The 15624-nt window shown below is 41.0% G+C and overlaps 1 protein-coding gene across 2 annotated transcripts; it reads right to left on the bottom strand.

Moving 5' to 3' along the window:
• Positions 1-2019: 2019 nt before the first annotated feature.
• Positions 2020-14810, bottom strand: rnf2 (ring finger protein 2). Of its 2 annotated transcripts, none has more exons than XM_079173766.1 (9): positions 14766-14810; positions 9789-9885; positions 8672-8832; positions 7274-7356; positions 6389-6521; positions 6199-6298; positions 5816-5988; positions 3659-3848; positions 2020-3525 (listed from the first exon to the last, which is right to left on the bottom strand). In XM_079173766.1, the coding sequence occupies exons 2-9, from the start codon at positions 9873-9875 to the stop codon at positions 3424-3426; spliced, it is 1029 nt and encodes a 342-aa protein (XP_079029892.1). In that variant the 5' UTR covers positions 9876-9885; positions 14766-14810; the 3' UTR covers positions 2020-3423. The 2 variants fall into 2 exon arrangements, with proteins under 2 accessions (XP_079029892.1, XP_079029891.1); XM_079173765.1 differs by having other exon boundaries at positions 8672-8839; positions 9790-9885.
• Between the last annotated feature and the right edge of the window lie 814 nt (positions 14811-15624).

The following is a 15624-nucleotide window of genomic DNA, read 5'->3' as shown; positions in this document are numbered from 1 at the left end:
GTTTGTGGCATCCCTCATGGTGAGTCAGCTACATTCACTTTACATCAATCGGCTTGATTAGCACATTAACAGGGAGAGTAATGATAAAAGAATAGTTTATCTTATCATTACTCACTGCTCAGTCTTTTTAACAGACAACTGAGCAAAATGTATCTGCCAATGAAGACCACGAGATGCCGTTAAAAGCTCCACAAAAAGCTAATATGAACCAAGCGTTAAGATGTCAAATATATTCTCACAAATACCGACTGCACTGTCCTGAATGTAATAGAATACTGTGACGTTCTTAAATGGGCTCCATTTCTTTCTTTATTGTAGTGAAAGATGTATCCATGAATAGGACAATAGTGTGCACTGGTTATGCGGTCACTTGACTGAATATTGACTGAAAACCTGCCCCCTCCAGTGGACTCAAGGATCAAGTAAATCAGTTCCATTGGATCTGCCCTGCCAAATATCAAACGTGTGACATCAATAACTAAAAGGACAATGTTTCCAGCTTTTGATGGAACAATAAATCATATTTCTTGTTACAGCAGTGAGAATCAGCCCCTGGTGTCCACAAGTGTAGACGGGCTGTGATGAGGAGTTCTTCTACACCTGGTATGGGCTGCCAAAGCCAAAACTTCAACACACCCAACAATTCATCCAGTGACTCATGATTAGTGCGTCTGCCTCCGAAGGCCGTTAGCAGCAGCCATGATCGTGCACACAAATTACATCAACTGGCACTCTCTTTGCGTAACAGTAAGGAGATTCATACATGCAAACTTTACTTTTCTCTACATGGCAAAAACGCCTCATGTTTTTCCTCGAACACAAATTGGTGCATCCTCTTGTCCACAACCAGTGAGGCCGGTTAAAAGGAGTCACGTTTGAATCATGCATGTTTTCGTGTAATGGTTGTGGTTTGTCCTGCGTACCAAATGAGATGCAGAGCGCAGGAGAGCGACTGTTCTTCTTCAGCACATCCGCTGGTGGGAGAGAGAGAGAGAGAGAGAGCGAGAGCGAGAGGGGGGATCGGGGCGGAACCGCGGGCCGCCCCCCTAATATAATGGTAGGGGAAACACTGCACTTAATCTCCAGGATCCATATCCTTGTAAAACTGACTGCTCGGTTAGCTACACAGAGACTAAAACAGTATTTAACACCCAGTGAAAGAGAAGTCAGAGCGAGTTTCAAATGTTTTAGGACTCATCCTGCACATAGGGGCGTTTACAAAAATCAATCCAATCATAGGAGACTTGTGGATCGTAGTATGGAGAAAGAAAGGAAGAAGTGTGTGCTTGGATGTAAGTGGGCAAAAACGTTTTCATTTCAAGAACTGAATCTGCAAAGTTTCCCTTCCACCTCCACCTGATCTAACAGGTGATGGAGGTGTGTGTGGCGCTAACAGTCCTCTGTAGCTCCGTACAGGGCTGATCTCACTTTAACACACTTAACCAAACCCTCGCCATGTGTCTGAAATAACAAAAACAAAGTAGCATCATGTATTCTGCGATGAATGAATGAATGTATGTCTGAGCTGCATATGAAGACGTCATTCTTTACATCCAAGGAGTGACGGCACCAGAAGGATCCTGTGACTGTCCCCTTTCACCGGTCAGCCAGCGGTGGCCGCGCAGCAGAGAGCAGGTTTGGGGTGATGGCGACATACTTTAATGGTCTAACTGTCCGTGGTGCTGCAAACATATCTTCCCAACCCAACACACTCCTCTCCATGTTACAAAATACATTTATAAAAGAACAAGCCACAGATATTAGAGGAGTTTGTTTCTACAGGCAACAGATCAAGACAACAGCTACGAGCTTCTACAACACAATTCACTTTTTCCTCAATGAGTCGACTTATTCTGCTGTACACATTTCACACGAACAAAGGAAAGAGCAGCTGGATGGTTAGCGTGTGTTCATGCTGGTAGAGTCAGAGTCAAAAGAGCGACCAGAGCTCTAGTCATGTTACAGTGATTCAGTTACAGACAGAAGCCTTCCCTCAAAAAAACATTGCAGCCATTCAAATGTTCACCATTCTCTAGTTTAATTTGAAAGACGTGTTAAACAAACAAAACAAAAAAAGTTACTTACAATATTATCAAAAAACCTAACAAAAAAGAGAAAGAATATTTGCCAGAGGCAAACTTTGTAGCTTCATAGTACTATGTAGATGCAATTGGATATGCTTGCACTGCCCACAGCTGGTCATAACTTGTCAAGTTGCTCAGTATGAAAGAACAGTTTTTTAACATATGGTTCAACAGGTGTTTTCTCAAAAGGCCCTCCACACTAACAGCACGTCACACTGTGCCAGATGGCTCCAATTAAACGGTCTGATATCAGTTTAGAGGGTCGTCTATGGAAGCAAAGACAATGCACTAATCATTTCACAAGCAACTAAAACCTACTTTAAAAAAATGAATTACAAATTATTATTGAATTTAGAACATAAAATATATACCTCGAAAAAACCTGTCTGAATTTGTATGGTCTGAATTCCCCTCTTGAAAATATCAAGTAGCCAATTTCAAAAACATTTTAGGGTTCACAAATTCAGACAGAAGATTCAAATGCCAAATATTCAAAGCAAATAAAGATTCAGAGCCAAGAGTTCAAGTACATTATGTACATCTAATTGCTTGTGAAATATTATTAACTGAAACCTTCACACTACCAGGAATAATCAGCAGAGCCTGGATCTGTGTGACCGACTTCATTCTGTCAGTCATGTGATCCCACGAAAAACAATTATTGTTTTTAAAATAGCAAAACCTGGATTGACTTGAAGAGGGGAATCTAACCCACATAAATTCAGATCGATGGCTCTCAGAGTCAAAATAGTTCAGGGTTACAAATTCAATTAAACCATGAAGTATTGAGTGGTGATTACATCTCATGGTTTGGTTTCCAGTGAGAAATTCTAATTATTATGGGCATCATTCTTTGCTTCCTTACATTTGAAATGAGCGTCTAGAGTCGACACACGTCCATGTGGTATGTCTACGGGCAGCTGCTGCTGGCTAGTGTATCATGCAGTTTTTGGAGATGCAGTTCCATTTTGACAATGTGGTCCTAAATGTCTGATGCTGTAAAAATGAGACTGAACAGACCCTGGTGTTAGAGAGACTCTACAAATGCCCATTATCGCTCCAGTTTACCTGCTGTATGGATCTGCTACCTTCTACGGAGAGAAAAATAGAAAGAGACACGAAGAAAGATACAGAGAATATAAAACAACATTTTTTTTTCTTTTTACAAGAGTCCTTTTGAGGGTTTAACCAACCCTCTCATCTCCTTCTGACACACATTCCTCTCTTCTCGTTTGTGTGTGTGCAGGTGTAGTCAAGTCCATATGTTAACTTCCTACTGGTATAAGAGTGTGTGTGTATGTGTGTGTGTGTGCGTGCGTGCGTGCGTGCTTTCGTGTGTCTACTTGTGTTCTTTAGTAGGTGCAAAGTAGAGCTCCATGGGTTTGTTCACCTTCCAGTACTTCTCGCTGACCAGCTCCAGGGAGAAGGAACCGTTCAGAACCTGTGGACAGAGTTTAGGAACACACATTTGATCAGAACAAAGGGCAAAGTACTGCAGTAGTACAGACCAATCACGTAGGGTACATAAGTGTAGGTTTTGCAGTATAGATCATGCTCCGTGTGTGTACACTCACAGTGAACTGGTTCCCAGCAGTAGGTATGTAGATGGTGTACTGCTTCTCTGAAGCTGCCTCCACATTTACAGGACTAGCCTCTGCGTTTCTTCTCAGCTCCTCCAGAGCCAGTCGCACAGCCAGGTATTTAGACAGGTGGTCCACTGTGGCGTTACCGGACGTCTTGATGTAGCGAGGGACAAACTCCACACTGAAGACACACACATGAATTCACCCGTGTAAATGAGCAGGCTGGCACAGCTGATGAGTACATTGTAACAGTTCAGATCAGATCACAGTTTGGACTTATTGATTGGATCAGCTGGGAAAAAAGGTATTGATTATTATATAGTTATTATTAAAGATAGTATTACTATCCCCCCCCCAAAAAAATGTAAACCGCCTCGATGTCAGTGTGAACAACCTAAATGTTGTCTAGAGTGGTTTTGGTATGAAATGGACTTGGACAGACGACCACTTCCGCTGAACACTACATGTCATCATCCACTCACATTCATACACTACCATGCAAGGTGCTCGCCCACATTCACGATGGCCCCGCCTTCAGGAGCTATTTGGGTTCAGTGTTCAGGACACCTCAACATGCTGGGGATCCAACCGACTCACTCCACCTCTGAGCTCAGTAAAAGATTGTTTTTTCTAATTGATAAAAAAATCTTTAATTATTATTATTAGTAGTAGTTTTAATGATGTATTATGAGCTGCTTAGAGCTCGTCTTAGGAAGTTAAACAGGTCATAATTCCCTCCCTAATATCTAGTTTGTATTACAATGTAAACATCTCCATCAACTGACTGCTCAAAACTACATTTTACAAGATTACATTTGAACACATCATCATAACATTATAATTTAACTTTGCCCAGTAGTTATTTTTGCTGAATAGAGCATAATACAGCTCATTGGAACGTGTACACACTAGTGGTGTAACGGATCACCCCTCGCGGTTCGGATCACTCGTGAACCGCGGATCAATTGAGTATTTTTTCTCTTTTTGTTTTACAGTTTAATCATCATAGTGTGTAATAAAGCTTTACTGCTGCTGTTCCTTTTCAAGTAACAAGTCCCCGAATATCAATGCAGAGTGTCAGTGAACAGATATAAAGCAGTAGTGTGTTCACGTGAACGGAGCAGGTTAGAAGCATTTAACGGTGAAAGTCATGGCGAGCGGAGGAACTTGAGAAGCCCCCGGCGTCATTTAAGTCGCAAGTTTGGGAGCATTTTGTCTTCCCTGTAACTTATAATGACAGATGAGGGTGGTGGACAAAACCGTTAAGGTATGTAGGCTTTATGTAAAGAGAAAGACGTACGATAATGGCAATACATCGGCATGTCCACACATATGAAGAGCCACCATCCCGCCTGTCAGCGACGGGGGACACTCCGGTGTGGAAAACAAAAGATTTCAAAATCTGGTTAAAATGCTTGAGCCACGCTACGAAATCCACTCACGCACCCACTTCAGTATGAAGCTTGTTCCTCTATGAAAAGGAAAAGACTGACCGCTTTCACCACGGCGGAGTGGAGATGCATAGTCCGGTGCTGTAGACACGCCCCCTCTGTGAGAGTCACACAGACACACACCTGGGGCAGGTGCTGACAGAAGTATCAGAGTGAAGCTAGACAGGCCCAATAGTAACATCCCAGTCACCACAGAAAGGTCCACCCTCTCTCCCCAGGCAATGGAGATCTTTAAGTTCTTTAATTAATAAATGGAAAGCAAAGTTATATTTGTCTCCTCCCCTTTTCTTTGTTGATCCGAAAAATGATCCGAACCGTGACTCAAGAACCGTGATCCGAACCGAACCGTGAGGTTTGTGATCCGTTGCACCCCTAGTACACACACAGTCTATCTTTGCTGAGAGCCGTACCATAAAGTCCTTGTCATGAAGGCCACATGATATACCGTACAAAGCCATGTAGACACACATTTGCACTACAAATAAAAGTACAAACTGTATTGGAAACATTTTCTGTGGAACACGTGTTCCTTGTTTACATAACTCATGGCAACAGCAAATATAAATGCCATGTTTTAGCTGCTTTACTTTTCACCGTACACTTTAAAGGTTATCTCAGCTTTCGGTTTCTTCAGAGATGTATTTTATATGTAACACAAACAAAAGCCATAATGCAAGCTGTACGTGTGCGACGCTACCTGTTGTGACCGTCATCCTTGTCCATCAGGGTAGGGTGTGGCCTGAACACCAGTTCTATTTCGCTGGCACCACCTTCAATCACAGAGTCTCCGCCCCCGTTCTCCGCAGCGTTGTCCATGTCCAAACCGCTGTCATCACTGGTCTTGGTGCGCTTAATGCTCGGACCTGCCTCCTTGGAGAAAAGCACAGCATTGTTACGATGACATAACACACCAGGACAAAGTGTCATCCCATATTCATGTGTGCTTATATTCACATATTTCACACCAATACAACCAATATTTTCACTGGGCACAAATTACAACTGATTTCTGAGGTTTGACACAAAATGCATCCATGACATACACGATTGATAATTGAAACATCATACGTAGCAACATACCTGGTTGCTGTGGACAGAAGCGTTGCTACAATGGGAGGAGTCTCCGTTGTCCTCCGCTCCACTACCGTTCTCCACTGTGTGTCGCTTACCACGCTGCAGTCTGACAGAAACAAAAGCAAACGGCATGTATTAGAGGGACAGCTTTACGTTTGTATTTGCAGTGCTGGTGTGTGTTGAGAGTCCTGTTCACCGTGTCATAGCCTGTATCTTCAGCCCCTCCTCTATGCTGTGTGACAGGGCTTGCTGGTTGTTGTGTTTGCTGATGCGAGCCAAGACTCTCTCTTGGTGGGCTTCGTACTCGTCACGGCTCGGATAAATCTTGCCTGAAATGGGATAAATGAATATAAAAATAGGTTCTGCAATACTTTGACAATTTTTCAGTTCATCTAGATGTTTTGTGTCACGATTAAACATTGTTATGAAAGTGAAGTTAATAAATATGAGTTGGTTGGGTTAAAAACTATTTTTTTAAATAATTTAACCTTTTCATCATGTCCCAACAAAGGGTCTGGTGTGTCTCAAATGAGAAATAGCTGTGGAGGCCCCCAAAGTCTCCACATGTTCAAAGTATCCAAAGAAGGTATTCCTGCGAGGGACTTGGTTTAAAAGCTATCCCATGTCCTACACACATATGTACTGATGTCAATAGTCTTTGTTCTAAAGGTCTATAGTGGATGGTGTCCTATCTGGACTCCGGACTAATATTTTCTAAATTCTTGGGAATTATTACATTTTGAAGGAGCTTTTCTATTTTTTTTTACATGAACCACTTTTGTAGCCTTTACAACCTGCAAACCCACAGACCAATTGCATTCATTGGAAATCATCTCATGTAATACTACTCAGCCAATCTAATAAGCATTGCGACTCGAGTGAGTGACACAGAGCTTTTAATCACAGACTTTCAGATGTTCATTCATCTCATGGGCAGTTCAAAACCAGTATATGTCATCCGTCTCCGGCCCCCCCCCCCGGCAGCTAAGGTCCAGAATCCGTCTTTTACCCAGCTTGGCAACAGTCGCTCTCCCGCGAGTGTGTTGGCTTCTAGTGATTTGACATTCTTGTGATTACTTACTAATCAGTGCATCAAAGTTAGGGTCCGGACGCAGCGACCTCTTGGAGACCAGCTTCTTACGGCAGGTAGGACACTCTTTATTACTAGAAACACAGGGAAGACAGTCAGACATTAGGAAACATTAAACAGTTCCAATGCAACAATGTGGACTATTAATAATGCAACACATTTCAAATGCATTATAATTTCTGTCTTTCTGGTTCTTGAGGGCAGCTGCTGTAATCAAACAACAATATGGATCATCAATGATTGGCAATTAGTATAAGCGGCAAAACAAACGCGACGAGGGATGTCTAAAAATAATATCTGCTCTTTCTTTTCTTCTTTTGTGCTGATCCGATCCGAACCGCGAGCGTTATGATCCGTTGCACCTCTACTTGCAAGACTATGACTAACTGATATACATAAACTCTTCTCTAGCATTGAGTCAGCACCCTTTTTGAGAGTTTAGAGAGCCGCTGTCTATTGAGTGAGTGCATGTCTAGGCTCATGTTGACAGTGGAATACCATGTTATTTGCAACCACATAATGGTTGAAGACAGTTGCTACTTATGAGCCAATATGTGTAAAGGTGAGTAGCCCTGCATCGATTATTTTAAGAATACGTTCACATTTCATTTCAATACTCACAGGCCACTATGTATATTAAAAGAGTTATTATTATTATCGTCTCCACCAGGAGGATCATGCGACTGGTTACTTTTGTGCTTGCATCCACGAGAGAGTGAGTGAGTGAAGGAGGTTGCACCTCTGTGTCTGTCCACCGCTAAGTTTGTATTCCGCTGAAGTAGACTGCATAATATTTTAGTTGTGCAGTTATGGCTGCATGCTCAAGGACGTCTCATGGTTGTGGTGACTCACTTTCCCACAACAACTTGTATTGCCCGTTTTATACTGCCATTTACCACCAGCTGACTCCACACTCACTACTCTTAACCGGTGCCTGGCTGCTAGTGATAACACAGCTGAGTGCATCTCTGAGTCGCCAGCTGCTACTCTGTGCCCACAACGGGGAATAAATAGGTTTGTAGTGTGTCTGGCTAACGGAATTGACGCTGTTTTGGCTGATAGCAATCGGAACTACGGTAGACATGATGCTGCATACTTGCAGCTCACTTTTATTGTTTTGAATGGTGTGGCTAATGGTGGCTAACTGGTAACAGAACTGCCAGTGCACACACTGCTGTATCACGCCACAACTCATGCAATCTATGCTAAGCTGAAACATGGACTGTGTCTACCCCCCTAGAAGGTCTAAGGTCAACCCACCACAGTCTTACAAAATCCTGTGGGAAACAGAGTGCTTCTAATGTGCATTTGGATATGTACTGATTTTAGACAGACATGACGGACATATCCATTAAACAACAATGCGTTCTACTGCATGGTAAAACGTACCCAGATCTTAGAGCTGTGATGATACAATCAGCACAGAAGCGGTGCAGACACTCTTTGGTTGTCATCGTGTTCTTCAACATGTCCAGACAGATAGGACACATCAGTTCGCTGTGCAAGGACCTTGGCGACACTGCAATTTCCAGTCCATCTGTTATAGCCTCCTGTGCCAGTATGGAACAGATCAAAATGAAGGTTAGTACACACAAAGATACATCTATGAGGAATGGTACAAGCTCCGTTGATGATTTTAGGTAAAGGTCCTCAAAATCCTATAACCCTAGCAACCGAAGAGTCATCATTTTAGATGTTTTATTTACAGATAAAGTGATTATTGGTGTGAATCTTTTGGTATCTCAACATTTGATTTAGATTCAAAATCGATTCAGTACATAGAAGTCTCCTAATGTGAACATCTACACCGGTCCACTGTGCACCAATAAAGGCAGTGTGGCAAGTTATGGCATGAAAGCAGAGTAAAGTGTGATTAGGATTAAAGAGTTTTAAATAAAATCAACGGATTGAAATGTAAACACACAAAGGCAAAAGGTGACATTTATTCTGCTAAACTTGCAAAAAAACATGTTACTAAAAAGTTTTAGTATTTCTCAATTCTCAGTGACTTCAAGAATAACAAGATCAAGTTATGCAAAAATAAGAATGTTAAAATAATGAAATGAAATTTCTTATTTCATAAATAAATTGTAAACGAAATAACACTGTAAAACTGGTTCTGGTTCTTTTGTCCGTGCTATCTATCAAAATCTGAAATAAAGTTTCATATTGAAATGTAATTTTTTCCCCATTCATACTTGAATTTAGAATATGAATTGCAAGTCCTAGTGTGAAGGATTACTGTTCATCAGTATCTTGGTTCTTTGATAACATTTTTAACAATTTAACAAATTGATTTTTGGAAGATTTGAATCAATTCATAATCTTGGAAGTATCTCTATTAGTACATACATCTGCATACATGAATAAAACATTTGTTTCCCCACAGAAATACCTTCCTTAGCTATTTGTATGCCAGAAACACATTTCAACATGGTGTGATATTGATGAAGGGGATTTTGAAGAGACACTTCTGTGAATGAAGTGAAATCCTATGAATTGTTACCTGTGGGGTTCTCTGGAGCTCATACAGACTCAGCTCCCAGGTCTTACTGAGGGGCTGAACCCCGTTGGTCTGAACTGTCTGAGTCATCACTGCAGCACTGAAACACACAAAAAAGAAATCACACTTTCTAGCAAATCTAAGATGTAATGATTACCTTTTGTGTTGATTGTATGCAGGGATGCAGCTATAAAACTATTTTTCAGACCAAGTCCAGTTACTTACATGTGAGTAATTGCGGATACAGAGTACATAATAATAATGATAATAATTCATAGTCATTGTTTTTATATAGTCGTATGAACAATATAAACTGAACACAGGTCTGTTGTTGTTGGAAATTGGGCAGATGAGCAGATCTAATTAAGAGGTTACAAATGGTCATTTTAAGGGTGAAGTATTCCTTTAATCATATGGACAGGGGAGATCGTTAGTGCTGTCTTTTCCTGGTTTTAAAGGCGGCATTATAAGGGTGCAACAAATCGGTTCATCATAAAAAAGGATTGGGCTACAGTAAATTACGATCATGATGTGTTCTTGGTGAAAAACTTGAATAAAAACAATAGTTTGAGGGAAATGTTTCACAGCAATATAAAATAAATATCACTGAGGGATTTATGCAATGTTTAACTTCCTAACACTAGCTCTAACCAGCTTATAATACATAAGGAAAGCTACTAATGCCCCCCAAAGCAAATATTTAAAGAAAAATAGAATTAATTATTTCATAATCATTAGAATTGTGTGATTTTATGAAAATAACCACTAAAGATGACTATAACAATTACGTGTGGTGCAGCTGGATCATCTGTTCATCTCTTTATTATACTGCTGGATTTTATGATCTTTGTCAGAGGAGCATAACAGTGTTCATGAAACATTATATATATATATATATATATATATATATATATATATATAAAATTCAACTCACAACTCTGCATAATGTGACAAGAATGCTGTGATGTAATATCTCTATCTCCATCTATATATGATATCATATACACAAAAACACACTCCTGTCCATTTACATGACATGAAATACAGCAAAGTAGTGCTGAATGCAAAGTGATGTTCCTATTGATATAATAATTTGACAGCAGCAGCTGTTTGTACGTGTAAACATGCAAACAATATCATGGTGAAAACTTCATTAAGGACTGCAGTTAGGACCGAGCCTTACGAGGCCTAGACAGACGCTATGTGCCCCTCTCACATGAAGGGCCGGACAGTCGATCACGCTTTTGTCCATCATAAATAACTTAGGAATACAAAAAGGTACAACTGCATTTGTAGAGTCCCGCCATGGTTTGAGATTATTCCGCCTATGTGTCACGCTTGTTTTATGTTGCGGTTGCTGACAAGACTTCCGTCAAGGATACGCCACTATTTCCTCACTTTAAACTCCTCCAGAAGCCTCCTCAAGATGCATTTAAGGGATTAGAAGATCCTCCACGGTGGCAGAGGGAGAACAATGTCCAGGTCACAGAAGGAGAGAGGATGCGAGGAAGGATTGAAAAGAAAAATATATATATGCTGCCGTACTCCCTTTTTTCTTTTTTTATACAAAGACATTACGTGTGCATCCTTGGGCTACTCCTTTAATGCTTTTGATTTACCCTTTTATCACACAATGTCTGTTGTGATTTATAATTAATGACTTTCTTCTCTTTAGAGAGCTAAAACCCTGCAGACAGAATAAAAGAAAGAACTAATAAGAACCCTGCCTTTGAAAATAAAACTGCTCTGCATAAATGGAGCCTGCTGACTGCTTCTCCTTATGTTTGAATTAAGACAGGTCCAGTGTATTCCTATCGAAACACAATAAATGCTACATTTTATTAATAGGCTAAAGGAAATTACTGTGAAATAAATAGAACCCCACAGTTCCACCTCGGTTTGCTTAATTTCTCATCAAGGTTTTTATTTTTAACTGTTAACATTTATCTTTCTCTTTTTAGAGCGGGACTACTTTTCTAATACATTTTAATTCACCTAGATATAAGATCTATATAAAATACTAAGTCTATTGGAACTGCCATGCTTTCATAAACAGGCATTTGTTTATAAATTGTGAAGAAAATGTAAAACTTCATCACCAGAGGAAATGTTGTTGCAGCCAAACGTTTATGAGGGGGTTACTCTGTACCTGAACGCATCATAATGTAACTGAACGGAACCTTTGTTCTCCTGTCAATTTAAACACACACTGGTTGTTTACAATGTAACATCAGAGTTCGGAGACTAGAAAAGCAAAAATGATGTCCTGGTCTCATATTTTACTGAAAACGTTATGTCACACTGTGATGGTTAATGTTAAACTGTGTAATTAATTTGGTTCACGTGCGTGCCAATCCATATGGATCACGGATCGACAGTGGTCTGTGACACGACTAATTGGGTTATGGCATTGGATGACATTATACATTTTTTCTATGTCTACCCCCTATATGGTATTTGCGCTGATTTCTAAAAGTAGCCACAGCAACAGTTGAAAGACACCAGAAAGGGAGTTTTCATATTAAAACAGAGTTTACTTCTATCAGTGGCGGGCCGTCAGGGCCTGCAAAGCCTTCTCTGCTGTCCTAAACAGAATCACAAAGTTAAAGCTATTTTATAATTTTTCTTAAATACACTACATGTATCATAATTTATAAAAATATTTTTTCCATTATCTTATTTTCTCATTGCACAGCTACTGTGTTCCTCAGTTGCTCTGCTTCCAGTGCAGCTTGTATTAAGTAGAGCTTTTATCCAATCAGATTTTACCTCTGTGTCTCTAGGTAAGAAGAGAGGCCCGAGGCCTGCAGACTCACCAGTGCCTCCATGTGCAGGTTAAGTGAATGGGGACGATATTGTTGATTGTCATAGTCTTCAACCAATCAGATCTTTAGTTTGAGATTCTTAGACGCACCAGAGCGGCCTGCAGGCCTACAACTACGTCAGCATTACTGCGGCTCACTTTGCAGGAGTGAGGTGCAGTGTGTGCTGTGATTGGTCAGTGGGCGAGCATGTGACTATTGGAAAACAAAAATTGGCACTTAACTTGCCAGCAGAGCTTAGTTGGAGGATTAAGAGTTCGAATTGAAAGAAATTATAACATTTTTAGGGTTTTGGTGTAGTTTATTTATTTTTTTACCTAGCTTTGTTTTTTTAGCACTCAATGGCTGAATAAGGAGGAGAAACGGATTTAGTGGCGGAGTTACTGACAACGTCTTTCTCAAGAAAGACATTTCAGGAAAAGCTGGACATCATAAGAAATGGTCAGTCAACGCCACAGCTGGCAGCCCTGACTCAGCCAGGAAAAGGATTTGTATGAACGGTATTTCTTGCGGACAGCGTTGGAGAAGCGTTGCACATTTTATGGCTGGGTTTGGAGCTATGCTACGCTAACCTGAGGACACCGTAGCATTTGAAAACTTTTGGAGAGACTCGAGTCGATCTACAACTCAACGAACACTTTCACAGGGAAACAGCTCCACAACTGCGGCCCGACGTGCGGTCTGCGCCGGCCGGTGGGCGCCTTGACGTGCGGTCTGTACTTCTGTACTGTTCATTTGTCTATCGTGTCGTTTTTATGAATAGTATTTGAATGGCTCGTGCTCTTGTGTGGTGGAATGCGTGGATCCGCTGCAAGTTTGCTGGATTGATGTATCATAATGAGGTTAATTAGGAGGTAATTCAACTGTAGTAGGATAGCATAGAAGGCCCAGGTATAAAATGCATGGCCCGCCACTGACTTATATTAAGGATATTTATATCAAATTGAATACTTAGATTTTAAACCACGTACTACAGCTTTAAACAACTCTAAGTGAAATCCCTTTCATTAAATATTCCTTATTACCCAGGACAGATCTTCTTGGGTTCCAATCGCCCCAAGGGTCAGGGTTAGAAAAAATAATTCTCCCAAAACAACCATTAGGACTAGCATCTGTCTTGATTCATCTAAATGCTCAATTCACTTCAGTTGGCAATTCAAAGAATAGTGTTAGCCTTTTTGTCAATGCCACCTGAGACCGTTGGATGGTGCATTGCTTGAATTCCTGACCAAAATATATTCTCAAGCCACCAGGGGTAACCCACAATGAGTGTTGGGCCCGATGGGCTATGTGTTACATGCCCACATAACAGCCTTTAGAAAACCTGATTGTCTAATGTCTAAATCTCCCTCAGATTGCTGTAGTTGTGTGGCCGTGCTACCTAATGTGACAGACAAGAGGTGAGAGTGGGGGGAGTCCATATACATGCTGATATGGAGGAAAACGGATCCCGATACATGCTTAAAATGTATTAAAAAACGGAGACGTGAACCGTATGACGTCTTAACTGCAGCGCGTTAATTATCTGTAACGTTACCGTTACCACAATCAGCAATGCATGTAAACAAACCAACAAACCTAAATGTGTTAGAATAATGGACGCAAACTAGATACATGTTCTCAATGATTGTTAGTAGAAACGTCAACGTTAAAAGTTATTAGCCAGCACATGACCAATACGTTAACACTTGATTCAGTCCATCTTATTGATACTAGCTAATCAGTTGCAGTTAATAGACAGACCCTGCGCACAGATTGCATGTGAAATATATGGGGCACGGCTAATGCTAACTAGCTATAATTGAAGCTAGCTATTCTTCGTTACGATGCCGTTAGAGGCACATAAGCCGAAGACAAAGACTGCACAGGCACAGACACAGTTCAATTATGTCCATTTAAATATTACAGGTAATGATACAAAAAGCTTATAGCTAGTTGAAATATTGCGAGGGAATGGTGAATGTAATTTGTGTCTGTGACAGAGGGGAAAACAACAACAGAGAAGGACCCGACGCACCAATCTCCTGAGGTGAGCTATATGCTCGTTTAACCCGATTTCCCACGTTTAAACAGACGCAAACTTGTACGCTTACCGAATTACAGACTTAAAAAAGATATAGTCTTAGCTTGCTTACAATTGTATTGTTTCTGTACTTACATTTTCACTTGAGGGTACGAGTCGATCCAGCCAGCGCGTTTCGGCGAAGGCAATATGGCGGATGTATAAGAAGCAATGCAGTCTGGGAAATTGAGGCGCTATGCCAACGGGGCCCCGGGGGCCTGAATTAAAGACGAAGAATCACGTTCATTACGTAGGTACAAATTTAACCACGAAAACCCACAAAACAGTTTCAAACAGAGCAGACGGTGCTGGTTGTGTATCCTAGCCTAAATTCTGAAGGGCAAATCATTAAAAGAGAAGAGGGAAGCTGGTTGAGTAGGCTAGTCAACTATCTTTTTTACACGAGTCTCCCTGCCTCACTCTTCTATTTTACATCAGCCTGTGAAAGTCATTGATCGGAGACTTCACTTCTTCATTCATTCCTTCATTCAGTGGGCTACTCACACCGGCCATCTACTGGGATGTAGTGGCATTGTAACCACTAGAGAGCGCTAGAGCTCTGGTTTAGTGATCTAGTGTGGGGCATGCAGATATTCATCACTGGTGTAAGTACTCAGTAGGCTATTGATTTGGAGATTTGCAGGTCAAACGATGTCTAAAATACACAGTGTGGAAGCTGTTTGGAAGTCTGCGTGAAAAAGGCGGGTTTTTTTTCTTTTTTTTTAGGAATTTCCTCCCGGCAATATCATGCCATATTACTCCTGCAGTCTGTAACGCAACTTGGAATGTTCAAAATAACCCCAAAACTCTAAATGAAAGGAACAAGTCAAAACGCTCAAAGTCTACACATCAAATCTGTTAAGCATGAAACCAAAGTGGGGGGTGTAGCGTGCGTGCGCGTGCGTTGGTGTGTGAGCGCGAGCAGGACCAGAAGGCGTAGCTCCACCAGAAGGGG

The sequence above is a fragment of the Pholis gunnellus genome, assembly GCF_910591455.1.
Source record: "Pholis gunnellus genome assembly, chromosome: 14".
NCBI classification, from domain to species: domain Eukaryota; kingdom Metazoa; phylum Chordata; class Actinopteri; order Perciformes; family Pholidae; genus Pholis; species Pholis gunnellus.
The sequence above is the reverse complement of the archived record's forward strand: the minus strand, read 5'-3'. Positions and strand labels throughout refer to the sequence as shown.